This window comes from Neolamprologus multifasciatus, chromosome 22 (assembly GCF_963576455.1).
Source record: "Neolamprologus multifasciatus chromosome 22, fNeoMul1.2, whole genome shotgun sequence".
Lineage (NCBI taxonomy): Eukaryota > Metazoa > Chordata > Actinopteri > Cichliformes > Cichlidae > Neolamprologus > Neolamprologus multifasciatus.
Genome location: NC_140459.1, coordinates 29,100,546 through 29,121,103, shown reverse-complemented (window position 1 = coordinate 29,121,103; position 20,558 = coordinate 29,100,546). Strand labels below are relative to the sequence as shown.

The 20,558-nt window shown below is 40.2% G+C and overlaps 1 protein-coding gene across 2 annotated transcripts in view; it reads left to right on the top strand.

Annotated features, from left to right (window-relative positions):
- The window catches only part of slc66a2 (solute carrier family 66 member 2), a 37,260-nt gene that overhangs the window by 1,033 nt on the left and 15,669 nt on the right, over nt 1-20,558 (top strand). Inside the window, exons 2-4 of one of the 2 annotated variants that reach the window (XM_085148779.1) lie at nt 1,435-1,568; nt 4,814-4,864; nt 16,158-16,374. In XM_085148779.1, the coding sequence (XP_085004905.1) occupies nt 1,435-1,568; nt 4,814-4,864; nt 16,158-16,374 (402 nt within the window). The remainder of the gene's footprint in view (nt 1-1,434; nt 1,569-4,813; nt 4,865-16,157; nt 16,375-20,558) is intronic. The other variant, XM_085148780.1, reaches the window with a different exon arrangement.

The window sequence follows — 20,558 nt, the reverse complement described above, 5'->3', positions numbered from 1 at the left end:
TGATGTAGAGACTTGTACATATAATGTGGATAACACGAGGCACAAAAATACACAGTTTAAGATAAGAGTCATGCATTGTGGCTCTGTAGTGCAGTAGTTTGCATGTTTGCCTAACAAGTTTCCTGGTTCAGTCCCAGGATGAGATACAGATCCCTTGGTGGTTGTGTCAGGAAGAGCACCTGGTTTAAAAATCCAACAGGTTAAGTATGCAGCGCTGTGGCAACCCTGTGTGAATAAGTGAGCAGCTAAAAGTAGCTTTAATCATGTAAAGCTACTCTATTAGAGTCCAAGCATTAATACACTGTATTGCCAAAAGTATTTGCTCGTCTGCCTTCACACGCATATAAACGTAAGTGACGCCCCATTCTTAATCCATAGTTTAATATGATTTCGCCCAGTCTTTGCACCAATAGCAACTCTCCTAGGAAGGCTTTCCACATGGTTTAGGAATGTGTCTATAGAAGTTTATGATCATCCTTCCAGAACCACATTTTTGAGTGCAGATGCTGATGTTGGACAATAAAACCTGACCCACAGTCTCCGTCTAAGTCGTCCCAGAGGTAATCTGTCAGGTTGAGGTCAGCCAAGTTCTTCCATACCTTTTCCACACCGCTCCTTGGTATCCTTGGTATGCTGAATCAGTAAGAGTTCCTTTTGCTGGAGCTAAGGGCCCAAACCCAACTCCTGAAAAACAACCCCACACTATAATCCCTCCTCCACTGAACTTTACATTTGGTACACTGCAGTCAGACAAGTATCGGTCTGCTGGCAACCGCCAAACCCAGACTCATCCACCAGGTTGTCAGAAAGACAAATGTGATTTGTCACTCCAGAGACCTTACTGCTCTAGGATCCAGTGGTGTCCTTTACACCACTGCATCCAAGGCTTTGCATTGTGCTTGTTGATGTAAGGCTTGGATGCAGCTGCTGAGCCATGGAAACCCATTCTGTGGAGCTCTCCATGAAATGTTCTTGAGCTGATCCAAAGACCACATGAGTTTTGGAGGTCTGTAACGACTCTACACACTATGCCCCTCAGCATCTGCTGACCCCGCTCTGTGATTTTACATTGCCTGCCACTTCATGGCTGAGTTGCTGTCATTCGCTTCCTTTTTGTTATAAAACCACTAAAAGCTAAGGAAAATTTTACAGCTGGACATGTTACACAGGCGGTATCCTATCAGTGTACTACACTGGAGTTCACTGAGCTCCTGAGAGCGACCCGTTCCTTCTGCATATCTAGCCTCTTGATTGTATACACCTGTGGCCTTAGATGTGATTAGAATTCAATGATTTGAATGAATATGGTGTAATATGCACTTAGGAATGAGTGTAATAGGTCCCCTTGAAGGTCTGGTGACCAGCAAATGGGTGAGTGAACCGTAGGGTAAATATGAAATCTTAAAATCCACATATTGTTTTCTTCTTCTTTAGATTTGGACGCTACTTTGAGACGCTGCTGCTGTGGCAGAGCATCATCATGATCTGCACAATGCTCATCATGCTGAACCTGTGCACCAACGTCCGCATGGCCACTGAACTCAGCACGAAGAGGCGCTCCTTCTTAGGTCAGAACACCCAGGCGGTGCCACTTTACAGTGCAGATAAGGCTCAGATTAGTGTGTGTGAGTGTGTGAGAGGCTGGTGATTGCTGCCTGTGATCTCCTGTGCAGGTTTTTGTTTCTAAAACTATATAAAATAAGCTTTCTGAAGCTGGTTTTATATTGCACTTAGTTCAAATAAGTGATATAGGATGATGGGGTAAAATATATTACTAACCATGAAACTTTCCAGGCTGATTACTGACATTAAGGTGATTACATTTTGTAAGTTTTGTCATAAAGTTATTCATAACCCACACAGGGAAACGCTTGATTCTGTTTTGTGACATTTATCCATTTGTAAACAAACACAAACAGCTGCCCTTTGTTGTCTGATACGTCGTGCTGGGCGTGCTACAAGTTCCTGCATACTTCGAGGAAATTTGACTAAACCTGGCTGCTAATATGAAGAGGCTCAATGTCAGATAATGGGAGAGTATCAGTTAAACTAGTGTGGGCAGGATTAAATATAATCCAGTGTAAAAGGAAAACATGGAGACACTGTTTTATAATCAGAGCCTCACACATTTCTTTTTAGGTCGATAACAATAGTTGGCGACTCTAAAATCTGATACTTCAGCGAATATACATAGACAGGTTTGCTTAAAATTCGTATTGTGTACTTCTATCTTTATGAGTCACTGCTAAAACAGCACAACAGTACAGTTTAAATGCACAGTTATCTTTACGCTCAGTACGACTGCAGCCGGATCAGCTGGTTGTGGCATTTGAAATGCTGTTGCTAACAGGACAGTTGCCCTCTGGTGGACAAACTGTGCAACATCAACACAATGTTTCTCCTGTCAACTATTTTTGGTTCATTTCTCAATTGTTATAAATGCTGATAATTAGCAAAAGCTAATACCGGCCAATAATATCAGCCTGTCAATATAACTGGAGCATATGTCAGGAAGTGCAGTGCAATAAAACACGTTTTATCCATCAGCCTTTAGGATAGATTGTTAATTTTACTAAATGTAATGACATTTTTGGGCTTTGTTACTTTAACTGAAGCTTCAGACTCGTGTCTGATTGCAAAACACACGAGAAAAACAATAAGCTGTCCTGTGATTCTATCTGACATCTAAAATGATCACACAGAGGAAGTTTGAAACAACAGGAAGTCTCTTGTCTCTCTCTTCTCTTCCACAGCTGGTCTCTGTCAGTCACTGCTCATTCACTCAGTGAACAGCGCACAGAGAGACAGAGGGACCGTTTAGTGCCAGGGTTTTTTGTATTTTGGCCAAACGTGTAGTTAGTGCATTTTGCCTCAGTAGGGCAGTGTAGCTTCATGTTTAAGTGTCTACACCAAGCAGCAACTGTCAGAGAAATTCCAAACTTCCAGTGAAGTAAACCTAAGATGTGAAAAACAAAAGTTGTTAACTGCTGAGTTAGATTAGATTGTTAGGCTTAGCTTAAATACTGAAGTCAGGGCTAAAGGCTGTATTTTTCAGTTTTTGTACAAATGTGTGTATTTAATCCACAATCATTCACTGCTTCCTGTAACCCGGAGGACTGTATAGTGAGTTTATCTGCAAAATTGAAGGAACAAATACATTGGAGACTACAGGGTTCATTTTCTCAGCATTGTGAACTTTATAATTGTAGTCACGGAATTAAAACGTCTTGATGCATTCTCAATCATCCAGGAAAAAATAAATCTCCAAAAGTTGATTCTGTTCATCTGGACGTAGCGTTTTCTGGGAGAAACGTTTCGTCACTCATCCAAGTGACTTCTTCAGTCTCAGCTGACTGCAGGTTTCCCCAATCTTTTCTCCCAGAAAACGCTACGTCCAGATGAACAGAATCAACTTTTGGAGACACAATTAAAACGTTACCAGTCAACGTTAACTTGATCAATAAATACACATCATGCCAAGCATATTCATTTAAATGAAAACACACAAATACCCTGGTAGATGATATCGTGCTGCTCTCTTTCATCTTTGGTCTGCAATGCTTGGGTCACGGCCATCGACTGTACTCTAAACTCTTTTTTGTTTTTTGAGTTAAGTTTTGAGACACAGTACGGTCAGACGACACCCTAGGAGCAAGCATTAGGTGACAGTGGGATGGAAAAACTTCCTTTTGACAGGATGAACCCTCTGGCAGAATCAGGGTCAGTGCGGGGCAGCCATTTGCTGCGACCAGTTGGGGGGTGAGGGGGCGGCTGTTTTGCATTGTGGAAGTGATTAATGCGAATGATTAAATGCAGAGTGGTGTATAAACACAGAGAGTGAAAGGGAGTGAAGAAGAAACACCAGGAAGCTCCCAGCAGCCTAGGCCTACTGCATCACAACTAAGTGATGGTTCAGGGTCACCTGATCCAGCCTCAACTATATATTGAAAAAAGGAAAGTTTTAATTTTTAGCTTAATCTTAAAAGCAAAGAGCGTGTCTGTCTCCTGAATCCAAACTTGGAGCTGGTTCACAGGTGAAAGCAATGTTTAAAATAATTTTCCCAACATCACATGTTCCTATAAATGTGTGTGTATGTGTGCGTTTGTTTGTGTTTTGTTTTGTGTGGGGTAGTTAAAGAAATATTTGTTATTGAAAATATAACTGAAAAGCTTGAAAGCGTCACAGCTCTGCATCACACCATCTTGAAATATTAAGCGCGTGTCAGGTACATGTGACACTACAGATAAACATCGTCCTCACCAAGCCAGATGTCGGCTCATTCCAAGGTCTGGCTAATAGATTCGTGTGTGAAATATGCTTTTATGGAGCTTTTATGTATCCTTTGGTAGTAACGGTTACGTTTAAAGAATAACATGACGAAGGCTATTTTATGTCTTCCTATGGAACAAAAAACTGTGCCAGCAGTGCAGCAGAAGCTGTGAAGATGAGCAAGCTTAGTGCAATAAATGCTAAAACAAATAAAGTAAAAGGAATGTAAGACGATTGGGAAAATAGAACTTTGGACTTTGCAGATGTCACCAGATTTGTGGATTAAAACACCTTGATGAAAGGATGAAAGTTACATTACTGAACTCGAAATTTTATTGATTGCTGTTTATTAGCTATAAAGGTTATGCATCTGAGGAAGCTAACAGGTGGGAACACTCCTAACCTCACAGATCACTGGTGTAACAAATCACAGAATCAGTGAGTTCTGTAATTTGACAAAGATCAACTCCAGCTTTGCTGAAGAAAACCAAGCTCTATTTTTTTCTTTTTTGTCTATATATTTTATGTTTTTTTTGTCTGTAGCCACAGACATTAAGGACGAGGAGGTCAGAATCCCTAAGAGGCTCTTTCTGGGTATGTACTTACTGTGTCTGTCATGAAACATCAGTCGTAGTTCATCTGCCTCTCCCATCTCCACTCCTGTGTGTCTTGTGCATGGTGATAACCCTGCCTGGCTCTCATTCACAGCCCACCCGTCTCACTAACTGACACCGACTAACAGTTTCCAATGAGTTGACGTGAAGCATGAGCCCCTTTCTCTCGCATGTTTTTGAATGATCGAGCACATTAACCGTTTGTCGATTCTAGAAACTGTTGTGATGCTTTACAGCATGTTTCACTGCACGCCCTTAGTGCACAACAACGTAGGAAGAAAAAGAAGCTAATCCTGTTAGACCTGCACTGCCACTAGTTTACAGTAGTTACTGTACTCATGTCATTGAGTTACAGTATGAAGTAACTCAATGAAATATACTCATGTTACTGTGATATTTATGTATTTTGAAAAGCAATAATTGATCTTGACGAAGTGCAAAAGACAAAAAGGAAAATCACTGCATCAGGAAACACAGTCACAAAATGTTGTTGTGTTTGTTTTGTTGTTGTGATTTTGTTTTCTTTTTCGGAAATGTCGTGTTTTCTGATTTGTCTTTGTGTTTCGCACTTCAGGGCCAGCATACAAGCAAAATTAACTGTTGTGTATGAATAACAACCTTTAAGCTGCGGCATGTTGATTTTTATTCTGGACTAATACAGTAATGTAAAGCACATTGTTGAAAGGCTGCAAAATCAAACACTAATGACTTTTAATTAATGCTTAATTAATGATTTTGAATTAATGCTGTCTTCCTACTGGCTGACTTCAATACTTTCAGTACAGTGTAAACCCAAACAGAACTCAACACATTTAAAGAGGACTCAGGACTTATGTTGCTGAACTTACAAGTCAAGCTGCATTTAAAGTAAACTCAAATATTCTCATTTGAATTGACGAATCCCAGCGTATTACTTGGGATTAAATTAAAATGGTGAGACTCGTATCCGCTATCTAATACATTTAAAGTATATTTTGTACTTCTTTATTTTTCTGTTGACCAAAGAATTACTCCATACTTGTTTTTCTGACATGGTGTGGATCGTCAACTCGGCAACCCACTGCACTCTTTGTGTCACAGTTTTGCTAATCTAATATAAAGGTAAATGACATGCAGTCCAAATCGAACCCATATATTTTATTTAAAAAATAAACCATAGGAAGCATGTGAAATGTTTAAGAAAAATTTAAAAAAAAAAAAAGTAAAATATATTCTTTCATAGTTTAGGTTATTTGCATATTTGTCTAACAAGTGAAAAATGTCTGGTTGAATCCAAGGAGGAGATACAAACCCCCATTTACCAGTTTACCACTGTGTAGCATCTCCTTTTAACAACAGTCCAAAAAAGCATGGGAACTGATGAGACCAGTTGGTGGACTTCAGGAAGATTAATTTCGTTACATTCCTGTGTAATTTAGGATTCCAGCTAATCCACAGTATTTGCTCTGCTTATTGCTATTTGTTTCAAGATCACCAGATGTTCTCATTTAATGAGAGAAATTGCCCTTCTTTTGTAATAGTCTAAACGACTGTGGCATATAGAGTCCTGCCTAAAAGACTTTAGCCGCCCTTCATTTCTTTATATTTTGATAGGAAAATGGAAATTATGATTTATCAAAATGTGCAAACACATATGGAAATTTATTTTTCATAGATTCAATAAAAGAAATGAGAACAAATTATTTTCTCTGGAAACAGCATGTTGGTATCAAAGTGCCTAAAGATACAATTTGTTCTTTTTAGGTTATCTGTAGACACAACACCGGTTCACATTTTAGTTAGGTGCCTTTTCTGTGTTTGAATGATTGATAGGTCAATGTTAAGTGACCTAGCAAACAAAAGCAGTCCTCTGGAAATGATCAGAAAGTGAGTGGAATAAGCAGCCAATGTTCAAAGAAAAACTTCAGAAAGCCTGGAGAACTATTGCAAGAAATTCTGGCTCCTTCGAATTAAAATACTAATAAATGAGAAGTACTCAAGATTTGTACACAGTCATATACATATGTTTAAATGTGTATATACTTGCAATTGGTATACACAGTTCAATTGGGACACAGCATGAAGAGAGGGCTGTTGTTTTTGCGATGGACACTAGATGGCAGAAGGAAACCATAGATGTGCGAATTGAAAAGGCAGCGTGCACTTTTAGTTCAGTGTGTCCGAATACAGAACAAACTTTCCTGTTTAGTTTGTAGTGCACAGTAGACAACATGGACAGAATTGCTGATTTCCTGTCATGTAAAAGTCAAGAGCGCAGAATCGTTTTTCATTAGCGTCATTGCTTCTTTGATTCAGTGTGTTCTGACGTGTGTGTTGCTGCTGCGTGACTTTGACCACATGTGAAAGCTGCCATCGCTGGGCTCTGAATGGTCATCGATCAGTGAGCTCTGCCAAGTGTCATTAGACCCTTGCTGACAGAAAGCCATGTTCTTTGATCGCAGCTTTGCTGCCTTGCTGCTGTTCATTGATTTGCTAGTGAAAATATCAAGAGCGAGCATGCTGTAGTCCGCCGTCGATAAAAAGTGAGAAAACACACAGGGAGAAAAGACTGTAAGACTGTTAGATCAAAACTGCAGCACAGAACAAACACATTAGAGAGAGCAGATATTCGGTTCACACCATGTCACTCTGTAGTGACTCACTGTGGTGCTGTTTAGTTCTCAGGACAGTTTCTCAACCTGTGCATTTGTCTGACTGTCCAGTTTGTTCCCTTTGTGTTCGCGGAGCCTCAATAAAACCTCATTTGTTCTCATAAGAGCACAGCGGCATTATCACACCAGGCACCTTCATCAAACAGCAGGACATTTGTACCTAGACAGACAAAATGTAGGTGACTTTTAATAGAACTTCCCAGGACTGTCCAAAGGAAGCTGCAATAGATGTGATAGCTGCAACCTTTCTATATACAGGTGCCTCAGACTCACTCACATATGTGTGCGTCGGTGCTGGACTGTAAGTCTTTTGTTGTGGCATGTGTAGTTTTGAGAGAGAAGTTAAGTCCTGGTGTAATAGCAGCTCAGTGTGATTTATGTGCAAGACTGCCTGCTGCAATCCTTTAAGAAGATTAAAACATCAGATCATTTGGCTGTGTCTGAAGCAGAAATGCCAGCAAGCACTCAGGTGGAGGTAAAAGGATTTGGGGGGGGAAAAGCAGGAAGACAGTGCAAAAGTTTGTTTTTGAGTCAAACTTTTTAGAGGATCTATAAGAGGAGGCAACAAGGAAACCAAAATGTGAAACTCTACTCCACCATGACAGGAACTGTGTTGGTTCCCTAAAGGGTGCAGCTCTCTCCATCACATCCACACTTTCATTTGTTTTGAGCTCCATTCAGTCATCTAATTTGATTTTTATATTAGGCCTTTTATTACTTCTGTGAATGCAAATATCTGACATTTTTGCATTTGTTCCAGTCAGCACATCTACACAGAGCTCCAGGGTTGGAGCAGGGGAAATTAGTTCAGTATGGAAACCCGAAAGCTTTAACAACAGTTTTAACAGATGGGTCAGTGTACTTGTACTTACTTTAACTTCAGATTTTTACTCGGCTATCTAGCTACAAAGTTACATATGCAGGGTGTTATTATGAAGAAGCTGAGTATCTATCTTCAACCTATCTTTACTTTGTATAGATGGTGTTGTCCTTTCTTTTGGAATCTCATCATCATGATTAACTTGATGATGAAGAAAATTCTGCTTCCTGACACATCTTCTTAAGGCGCATCCACACATGAAGCAACTAGCAGTCACATGGCAACCAGAGACCACTGAAAGTCAGTAACACCAAGAGACTTCAAATGACTGCTAACAGAATAACCATTGATGACATGAACTGGGTCCAGCTTTGAGGCAAGCCACTGAAGCACCAACCAGTGAGAGCTAAGAAGATATATGACATATCAGTGAATGCTAAACACATTAGAAGAGTACCAAGGCAACAGAAGCCTACAATGTCCACTAGCGACTGGCCATTAATGACAAAGCGATGAGCAGATCACTTCCTTGACATCCTACTGTGAACTACACTGGAAAATGGAAACCTGGCAGTGTAAAGGGAATGCTGGGTATCAGTGACTTTTAGAACGTCTACATCAGGGGTGTCCAACTCCAGGCCTCAAGTGATTAGTTCATTATCAGGCCTCTGGAGAACTACAAGACATGAGGAGGTCATTTAGCCATTTAAATCAGCTGTGTTGGATCAAGGACACATCTAAAACCTGCAGGACACCGGCACTCGAGGCCTGGAGTTGGACACCCCTGGTCTACATAAACACAAATTCATTCAGAGTCCAGTCACACCCACACATTCCTACACAAATAGTGACAAGGTTGCTGCAAAATGACTGTCACCTGTACAGTGTTGCAGACTGAATAGAGTTGGAGAAAAGGGACTGGTAATATTAACTAGGCAATTTTAGACTCCATGGCAAAACACAATATATATCTTAGTATTTCTATGAAGTCGGCGAAACACAAGCCATTCTGGGTTCTTTATGTTCCTTCTCAGTCATGTGGCTACACCCAGATGGTATACAATCCCAACTTATTTTTTAAATTCAAGATTTCCTTTGATGTAAAAAAAAAAAAAAAAAGAGGAAAAGTCCAAATGTAAAAAGGAGTCTCTTTTTGTAGCATTTTTCCCACAAAAAGAAAAGCGTCCCTGTGCTGATGTTGTGAAGAATTTAATAACTACAGTTATGTTATGTGATTATGTCACAATGATTCAGTGGTCCCATATCACAGAGATGTTGGCCTAATGATGTTATGGAGGTACATGGCAATACAAAAGATTTCCATTTCTTTCTATTGTCTGGGAATGGCTCATTGCTCATTTTGGTCCCATGGGGGTCTGCACCTGTATAGCTTCATTGGATTTGGCAGCTTAGAATATATCACCTTATCCTGTAGGTGAAGTTATCCATTCCCCACAGGCAGGAAGGAGCTCAACTTTTAGGCTGAATGTGGAGGAAGTTGCTGTGACTTGCCAGTGAAAGCCTATTAGTCACCGTGAAAAAGCTACCTGTCCAAATTTCAGAAAATGAAGCCCGCTGCAATCCAGGTTCAATTTCCCAGGTTGTTATAACTGTCTTTTATAATAATGTTCTCGCTTCTCCCACGGGTGCTTTTGAGTGACAGCCATTATTTCAACTACCCCCTTAGACTTTTCTGGGGCCTAACTGAAGCTGGCAGGAAACAGCCGGTAAACAAGCGATTGGAATCACCGGCTCTGACCCGTGCCTTCCTACACATGTACCGCAACCCTGTGGGACATTCGGCCACCACAGGGAGTCTATTGTGTGCAGCTTCAGTCTGTTCCCACACAGTGCCACTACGGCTGCCACACAGCATGGGGATTAAAGAGGAAGGCAAGAATTCTCCCGGGCACGCAACAGAGGGTGTATGGTAGGGAATGGCCAAGGTGCACTACAGTGATAAACATCCATTTGTGGTCGCTGTGAAGTGGGCCGACAGACTACTTTTAAAAAATGTTTGCTACTTTTCAGTGCTGAAGGCAAATAAGTCTCCAGAAATTGCACATGCATGACTGAAAGTTGATTACGAGGCAGCACCGACGTGAAGGAGCGCATTTACTGAAATAGGAAGCTGAAATTGCACAACAGTTAAGATGCATGTCCCGGTCACAGTGTTTGCCTTTTATTTGCGAAGGTTAACAGTCTTCATTTGAAAGGTGTTGCAGAATTGGTGATCATGCAGTCAGGTTGCAAGATGGAAAAAATGAAGCTTTCATTTCATGCTAAGGCATGAAATGAAAGCCTCTCCAGCCCCCGGTTCATTACATCAGCGAAAACTGGAAGAGAAGTCAAGAAAAAGAAATCCTGTCGATACATTAGTGCTCACACATTTACATCGAGAAAGAGAACAAATGATGTTATGGCTCAAAAAGGTTAGGGTGCAGTATGAAATAACCTTTATTAATTAGCCTTACACAGTGCAGCTTGCAGGTGCTTTTTGTTTTTTTTAACTCGATTCTATAGGTAACAGTGAGGCTACAAACTGCACTACTACTAAGTAGCAGAAGAGCTGATACAGGAGAGGCATCCACTGCCTATTAATTACATCTATACATCCATTTTCTTAACTTGGTGTATCATGAGCTGTCATAAGCTCGGTGTTCAGAGAAGCACTCAGCAGTCTTTCACAGGACTAACAGAGAGCATCCACACTCATGTTCACATCTGTGGCTAATTTTTAATTACTAATGGTAATGTGACGCAATGCAAAATACTTTATTTACTCAAACTTTAAAGCACTTTGAGTGCTTAGAAGAGTAGAAAAGCGCTATATAAGAACCCGTCCATTTACTATTTACCATTTATTTATACTGTATTTAGAAAATTGTTTCTTACAGCAGCTGAATTTATTGACATTTTTATTTTTATTATTATCATTTTCTCATTTGCACATATGGTCATTTTAGAATCACCAATATGTCTAACCCCATGTATGACTTTGGACTGTGGGAGGCGAGAGTACCTGGAGAGAATCCACTCTGACACAGGAAGAGCATGCAAACTAAGCACTTTTTATTTTTCAATTTCCTGAATAAGATATATCCTGATATATCTGAAATCAAACAAAACCCCACCCTTGTTCTTTAGATTTTCTTGCAGGGAAGCCAGTTTTCCTCATAAAAGGTTAGCATTCTCCAAATACATGCTGATATACATCCTGCTGGTAAAGGATGTATATCGGGACATATACTCTTGATGGTTCCATTTCCAAACCATAAATGCAACTTATCACAACAGGAATGTATCTGAGTTGAACATGGACATTATACTTGGTTACAGACAACATTGAAAAGTAAATATTCCTGTCATAGTTCTTTGAGGTCTGCGCAAAGTCTGTTTGAAGTGCATATGCAGAGTTGGTGCATTTTGGTATAGTGTTTTCATGGGCAAGTCTGCTTGCGGACACCTTCATATGGTCTTATGCTCACCATCTGAGGTTGAAATTTATGTCATTGAGACCCATACATACATTAGCATTAGCAGCACATGCTGCGTCTGATGTGAAAGGACCTTTATGCTGCGCACTGTGACTCACAGCAATGATCCCGGGTCAGCCCTGACTTTGTGTTAAGCTAATCCTAAAGTAATAATGGTTTTTCTAAGCACTGACATATCACAACTTTATCCTTTCAACAGCTGCTGAAAGTTAGGTGACCTAGCTTCTATCGGATATTTATATAGAGATCCTCCAGCTTCAAACTGTATTACCCTTCAAGGACCTAAAGCTCCATAAAGCACCCCTCCGACAGCTAAACCCATCTGCTCTCTGATTGGATAGTTAAATTTGTGATTGACATGACATTGACCAATCAGATGAAAGGAAGAAAAATAGGGTCAAAATTCGTACTTGTAACTTGAAACTTGAGTGCAGAGTTTGACACTTATTTTTTGGCTAAGTCCACACACAAATCTTTTTTACGCATACAAATCTTTTTTACACACACACAAATTCTTTTTACACATACAAATCCTGAGTACAAAATATTTATGACCACAATTTGAGCCCATACCCATTGTTTTCATTACCTGCAGTCACATGTGGTTCCCACCATATATTCAGTTTTGTACTTGGTGTGATAGCTTTAGCTCTAGGTTGGTGTTGATGTTTGATTGCCCTTCATCACTTCTGACTATATTTGGCTGTTATCACAGAGTGCCAGCCTGGTGCTGGCTCGCCCAGATTCATAGTCCTTTGGCTCAGCTGCAAGCAGGGCTTCACAACCACACCAGATATCTACGCCTGCAGTATAAACACTGCTTTAGAGCACACATAACAGCTGTCTGTGGGTATTCTTAATTAAACTCAGAACAGGAGTAAGTACATGCTGCAGCGTACCACTGAAAGTAGGGCTGGGCTATATCGTACCGTTCACGGTAATACTGATGTAATTTTGGGCAACAATAGGAAAATGAAAAATCGCGATAGAATATGGGTAAAACGTGCATGCGCAGTGCCTTTGTTTACATACGCACATGGCGGTGACGCAGAATGAGAAGAGCGAAAGTGGATCGTTGAATGAAACGGATGAACCAGAATTGGTTTGTAAAAATGCTACAACTTCAGTGGTGTGGCACTGGTTTAGCTTTTGTCCGTCAGATACACAACAAAGCACTATTTTTGGTAGAGCATGCTAGCGGGCCGTCATTATTACCGTGTTGTTTGGAAAATACGGCACACTTAATATCAATCCTTTGATTTTTCTGAAAGTCGACAGTGCCCCTTATAATCCCGTGTGCCTCATGTATGAATTCTGGTTGTGTTTACTGACCTCGAAACGATTTTATGTACACGGCGCTCGACAATCTGTCAAATGTTTTAGTACGACTTTGCTAAGCTACGAAGCCGCACCGCTTGATGGATTATCGGAGTATTACAGCTATCGTAGGCAGGCGCCTCGCGGAGTGATACATACTGTGCTTCAACATAATATTACCGTATTGTGTGTGTATAACCTCTTTTTAAGTTTTGTGGATATTATACATGGTTATGCTGAGGATATGTCGGCCAATTTCCACTGGAAATGCCTTTTGGTTAAATTGTCAGCAAGGAATTTGCACTGTTACATTTTTATATAACTTTAACGTACATAAAAAAACAGCTGCTTGTTTAAGTGAAAATACATTGATGGGGTTTTTTGCACTAATAAAGTTGTGGAGTTGTAAAGTATTTTGTCTAGTGTCAATTATATCGTCAGTTATATCGTTATTGCAAGTTTTAAATGTATATTGTGATAAATATTTTTGGTCATATCGCCCTGCTCTAACTGAAAGCTCCACTTTCCTTTTGTTCAATACTATATTGTGTTACCATCTTGGATACTGATTTTTTTTCCATGGTAAAATCTTAGTGTGTGCTGGATTGGCAGGCTACGACCTGCTTTAAATGGCTTTTTGAGAATTCAATTACATTTGTTGTATTTGTTTAGCTTTGCTTTCAAAGAGATACAATTGAATTGGCTCAGTTTTAAAGAGCTGGGTTTCTGGCACAGTTTCATAAATATGTGTGGAAATGCTATTGAAATGTCAGAATCGGTTGCCATTAATTCTGTAATGAAACAACCATCCATTCACTCTTAAACTCAAATGTCATAAACATTTCCACTCTATTACTTCAGATTTTATCAAGTCTGTGTGAAATTTAAAAAAAAAAAAAGAAAGGGATTGTCCAATTCAGGCATTTAGTTGAGCTAAACAATGGTTGGCATTTGGTATTGTTTTCTGTTATTCTTCTGCAGTTCATAGGCTTTTCTCAGGAAGCCTATACAGGCCTATGCAGTTGGCCTTCGTGGAGCACTTAGATGTGCCACTTAGATAAGCAAAGCCTCATTTAGACATGATTAAGTAAATCAGGTCGATTACATTTGTTGCTTGTAGAAATTGCATTTGAGATGCAGCAGTGGGAGTTCAGCCATGATTGGACTTTTATGGTTAAAGTTTTCACTCTCCTAATTTTTTACTTGTGTTGTGGTTTCACTGCCTTAATACCATAAAGATATATCGCATGTGTTTAGTCATCAAAGACTTTATAGGCAAAGTTGAATTATTGTCACCGTTTCCTTCAGTTAAAGTTGAGTCTTAGGCGATGAAGCCAGGAGACATAACAGTGTGATTAGTATTGGCTTGTTTGCTTATTACAGGAAGACAGTGCTGCTGTGATCAGATTCTTTACCTAATTATTACACATGCAAGAATGCACATGAGAGGCATTGGGACTGATAACAGGGTTTAAATCATTCATCATTGTCTCTATTCCCATTCATCCCATTACTACAACGGAAAAGAAACATAACCTCGGCTGACCGTCACACACTCCAGTTTTTCACCACGTTCTCTCTTCCTCCCCCCCATCCACTCATCAAGACCACAAGTAAAATGTTTCTGTTTTACAATAATCTTAATGAGAACTGATTCCAGTGGGGCCCGGCTCAGATATTTGTTGCATGGTAACATGGTGTGTGTTCTGATTATGAGAAGGGAATTGTGACATATTAAATTTTGTAGTTATTTAATTAAATAAAAAATGACAGCAGTAGTTTGTTTAATTTTATCAACTTGAGGCTTCAATAAATAATTAAATAAAAACAGAGAGGATTAGTAGATGATCCCTTGTCTCCAGTGCTGGAAAACAAGAAAATTAATAAAAATTGGCACCACAAAATTGCCTTTGTGACTATAAAACGATGACTCGAACATCATTTCCAAATGGTAATAAGCATTTGGGATTTTAATTATGAATGTTAAAATTCTGCCCTACCTATAAGAAAAATACACCTTCTACACAAGAAATATTACAACTTAATGTGCAGATTACTAAAAGGTTTGCAGAGCTCATCCACTGAGGATGAAAGCTTTTTTGAATTAAATTACAAGTTACAAGAACATTTACCCCAAATGCAATGATTTAATGACATATTCTGGGGTACTGTTTTCAGAATTTTGGCAATAAAAAAATATTCTAACAGAGTAAATCCAACTGAATTCACCTGATTAGGGTCATGTATTTAAATTTCATTTAATTACATCAGATGAAAGTGTCTCTACAGTAAAAGAAGGCCATGTCTTCCTGGTTAGGGGCTAATTTAACTCCATCTGATTAGGTGTAGGTATTTTAACTCACCTGGTTAGGCTTAGGCACTTAGCAATTAGGATTAACCCAGTGGTTCCAGTGGTGACCATTGGTGGCATGGTGGTGCGGTGAACAGCATTAACTGGTTAAATCACCGACTCGGGCCTTTTGCATGGAGTTTGCATTAATCTATATGTTGATGTGAGATAAATAATGAGCTTGAAGTGTACAGAATAAAGCACTGCATCAATGCATAGTTAAATGTGGCCAATAGTCTGAAGGACTTTGAGTATTCAGTAAAGCTGCATCAAAACATGGAGGATTGCTTATCACAGATCACTGTGAAGACTGACGGTTGGTCAGTAGTGAACATTCCAGGAGCCAGTTATCTGGGAAACCATCGAATGTTTTTATTGGCCTGTCAGATGTCAGTCACTGGTATCGTGTGTGCTCATTGGTTGCCAACATTTTTTTAAAATCGTAATCACATGAATTTACTGACTTTTTATAGTCTCTGGTATTAACGGATGCAGCTTAAGATTGGAAAAGCAGTATATAAATAAAAGTGCCTTCCATAGTTGGGATTAGACCATTAGGAACCATTTTTTTAAATGAATTTTTTTAGAAGAATGATTTTTAATTTCATTTCTGTGTCTCTCATGTTATGCACCTTTAGATTTTGACTGGAACTACTTCTGGTCATGGAGTCGTTTTGTGGACTATGTGCAGTGCGTGCTGGCCTTCACTCTGGTGGCAGCGTACATCACCTACCTCCTCCTGGACTCGGTTTTGTTCGTGGAGACTTTGGGATTCCTGGCAGTCTTCACCGAAGCAATGCTGGGTACACCGCAGCTCTACTGCAACTACCAGAACAAATCCACAGAAGGCATGAGGTACATCTGCCATTTTCATAAAGAATCCACTTTATGTATTCAGTCATGAGGGGATGCAATGGATAAAAACTCAAAGCAAGCATTGTGGGAATATTTGGATTAGAAGAAAGGCAGATGAAAGCAGTACTGAACTCTTAGATCTTTTTTCCAATTGTATCAGCAATGACCTTCTAGAGCTCAGTCAAAGTGCTTGTGAAGGTTTTATTAAGATTGGTATTTTCATATTGTCACAGAACACGGAGTGTTCAGGTAACAGGACCCCAAACAAGACTCAGCACACCGCAGCTCAGAACTGTGTACACGTTTTTATTGAACTGAAGAATCTTTTAACAACGTTAAGGAAACGAAAAACTAAGGCTCATGCCAGGGGGGGAAACGAGGAGCGTGGAGCCCAGGAGCACCGTAATCGGGACCGTGGGGAAACTGCAACAGAAAGGGGAGACACAGTTAACAGTACGCAGATTGTCAAGAAATGAACAGCTAGACTTCATAAGTAGCCGAGGCTTACAGGTAGAGCAGGACCGTGGAGCTTGTAGGGGAGAGGTGCCCGTGAAGGGAATCCTAGGGAGGGAGGCAGTCAGGCAGGATGACAGGCAGGCCACAGGCTTCCACGCCGAATGCTGGTCACACTGGGAGGAGACTTACAGACTGGCGAGGAGAAGCCGTCCGAGCTGGCTGAAGTAGTCCTCCGGTGATTGCCTCAGATGAGACGCAGGTGATTTGGAGGCGGCCCAGCCCGAGGGTGTGGCCACCGCAGCCTCCCACGGCTCCCTGGATGCCAAGCCACGGGCCGTGACACATATATACATCCCAGTGACTGAGCCCTACCAAAACACAAAGCAGGCCAGTTATTAGACAATACATATGTGCTCTGCTGTTTTGGCGTTGAGCTCAGATGACAAGTTGAAGTATCTCCATGTGTTTTTTGGTCAAATTCCTGAACAAAAAGCTTTGTTTGTGGAGAAACCAAAGAGTATCTAACAGCATTTGGAGGGCTTGGAAGTCATTTTTTACCCTTACATTGCAATCTGGAGCCTTGAAAGCCAAACCTCAACTTCTGTAAAATCACTAACCAGTTAGCTTTGAGTTGTCATGTTACTTGCAGCTAGTTTTATGAATGCTCACCATTCGAAATACTGTAACAAAAAATTATTACACCAGGCAGTGTATTGTGTGTCAGGTTCTCATGCTTTCAGGTTGGTTGGTTTGCTTTCTGTATGATTTAATCAATCTCTCACATCATTATAGAGACATTTTAGCCCACTCCTCTTTACAGTGTTGCTTGTGTTGAATCATATTACAGGCAATCATTTATGAACAACTCTCTAAAGGTCTTGCTACAGATTTTTAATCAGGTTGAGGTCTGGACTTTGAGCCACTGTAACACCCTTATTCTTTTCTTCTTCTGACGTTCTGTTGTAGATTTGCTGCTGTGTGTGAGATGATTATCCTGTTGCATGAGATGACCTCACATTTGACTCTAGAATACTTTGGTAGACAGAGGAGTAACTCAGGAGCTGCAAAATAGCCCAAATCATCACACTTCCACCACCGTGCTTGACAGTGGGTATGAAGTGTTTGCGCTGATGTGCTGTGTTTGGTTTTCGACAAACGTGCTACTGTGCATTATGGTCAGACATCTCCACTTTGATCTCATCTATAAAATGAACATTTTTCCAGATGTCTTGTAGTTTGTTCAGTGCAAATTTGGGGTGATTTATGTTTTTTAAAGATCTTTGTTACAAATAAGCTGCAACCATTAAGCTTGTTCATGTTATAATTAGCCTGTTGTTTAATTACTTGTTGCTTAGACATATAAAACAGCCAGCAAGAGTTTGTAAAACAAATGTAAAAACAAAAAATAGAAAAAAGGAATCAATCTTAAAAACTACTGAACCCATCAGTTGCTCAGCTGACACTGGTCTATTTATGTATGCAAGCCTACAATTTTCAACAACACTGTCATCATGAAATCATTGATCCGGGCGACTTTTTAGCTTGTTATTGGTGGTGCAAATCTAAATGGAAAAAACGTCCCAGAAGGTATGCAGTTCTCAGGAAAGCACCCTAATTGACAGTTCCCGCTAGAGGGTCCCAAGAAATCTTTTGTCCAAAAATGCAGTATGACACTGTGAAAGTTAAGTCACGCCCCCAAATTAAATTGACAGATGTGTCCTGCAGGGACCTGGGATTTCTATTTTGACTGGATAACAAACATTTGACCGAAATGTTCTCACCACTAAAATTTCAAAAGTTCTGACATGGCGTAAAGCAGGGGTGTCAAACTCCAGGCCTCGAGGGCCGGTGTCCTGCAGGTTTTAGATCTCACCCTGGGTCAACACACCTGAATCAAGTGATCAGTTCATTACCAGGCCTCTGGAGAACTTCAGGATATGTTGAGGAGGTAATTTAGCCATTTAAATCAGCTGTGTTGGATCAAGGAAACATCTAAAACCTGCAGGACACCGGCCCTCGAGGCCTGGAGTTCGACACCTGTGGCGTAAAGGTTAAAATCTCTCATCTTAGAATGGAAACAAGGAACCTTACACACTGTATTCCTATTCATTTTAGTTGTTTATCAGACTGTATTAATGTTGGCAAACAGCCCCATGTGACTGTAGACTACAACCCCCCCAAAATCAGAAGATGGGAGATAATAAGACCCAATCTTAGAAAAGGATAGACTCAGTCTGCAGGCTTCTTAGAGAAGTTTGCCACTATAATCAACTTTAAATGCAGACTGGTTATTGGCCACCACGCTCTTTTTTTCATGAACTATTTAGGTCTTCAGTGTAATTTATCGAGAGTCAGCCCAATGAAAATGAAAACAGATTTAGTCCTGTCCTCGATTAATGATACTGTCTTTGCCCTGTTAAATAATGTTTCTTTTGTGAGTGCCGCTTCCATCACTGACAGCTCTGTGGCTGTACAGCAGCACACCGTAATGATTCCAGATGATATTGTCACACATGTGATCATTAACACTGACACATGCTTATTAAGTATCTCTGGCACCTGAAGTAATAGCACGGCTCACAGCAACCACGTGTTAATTCAGCCTGACAATTGGCTATCTGAAGTTTTGCCTGAGAATCAATATGGTAATGAAGTATTCTGTTTCCCCACGTCAATTGCTAATGTGTCATTTAGGCTCATTAATGAAGATCTGCATCAAGCCTCAGGCTGTAATTAGAGACTGTGATATAATATTGATTTTTGAAAGCATATACAGTTTCAGAATTGGCCCTAGCAGCTCTCTGAGCTGTGGCCAAGCCCTGGTAACTGCTTTTTGGAATTGTATACTTTGTTACAGTAATTGTAGGCATGGATTTAAAAAGAACCCACAGAGAATCAATATGATTAAACTAGATTTAGATAAAGATGTTTAAGTTGCTAAAAGTACTTGGAAAGATTAAACTGATGATGTCCATATGAAAAGACTTATTCATCTGAGATTGTTCACAGAACATGCAATAAAAAGCTTTCTCACAGTGTGTGTCCTGCCTTAGAGCAGAACCCCCTCACACACACACACACACACACACACACACACACACACATACACACACTCATATACCCTCCTCTCTGCTGGTTGACTTTCTGCGGCAGACAGATAACAGAGCTCCAGCAGGGCTGCCTGTCCACTTAACCGGCCATGACAGCGCCCACGCTGGGCCTTTCCATACCCTCTCTGTCCAATGCCTTATTTATTTTTGATTTCCTTATATTTTCTGCCCACCCAACACTCTCCACCACTGACATTGTCCTTTAAGCTCTCTACACTGTGTGATTGCTGAAGGACCCCACACTCGGTTGTTCTTATATTGCTAAATCTGGTGCATTTTGTGATTTTTGTGTGATTAGAAAGTGTTTCTTACTTTTTTGCTAGGTTCCTCTTCCCCTGACAAAGTTAGCTGTTTTCTACACTGCATTTCGACAAACCTGTAGGCAAAGGTTGTAAACATTGTTTTGGGTCAGGGCAGGTGTAATGGTATCTCTATGGTGCATTGGAGACTGTCTGTGCTCTCAGTTGTACTCTGTAAAATGTATTTTAGATGCTCTAAAGGAATATGTTGGTTTTTGTGCTGCTTTTATGACTGAGTTTCTTGTTCTGGCCTTTAGAAAAGAATTTTATTCTTCTGAAGTACTGACAGCACACAGAAATGTTTGTCATTGATGTTGAT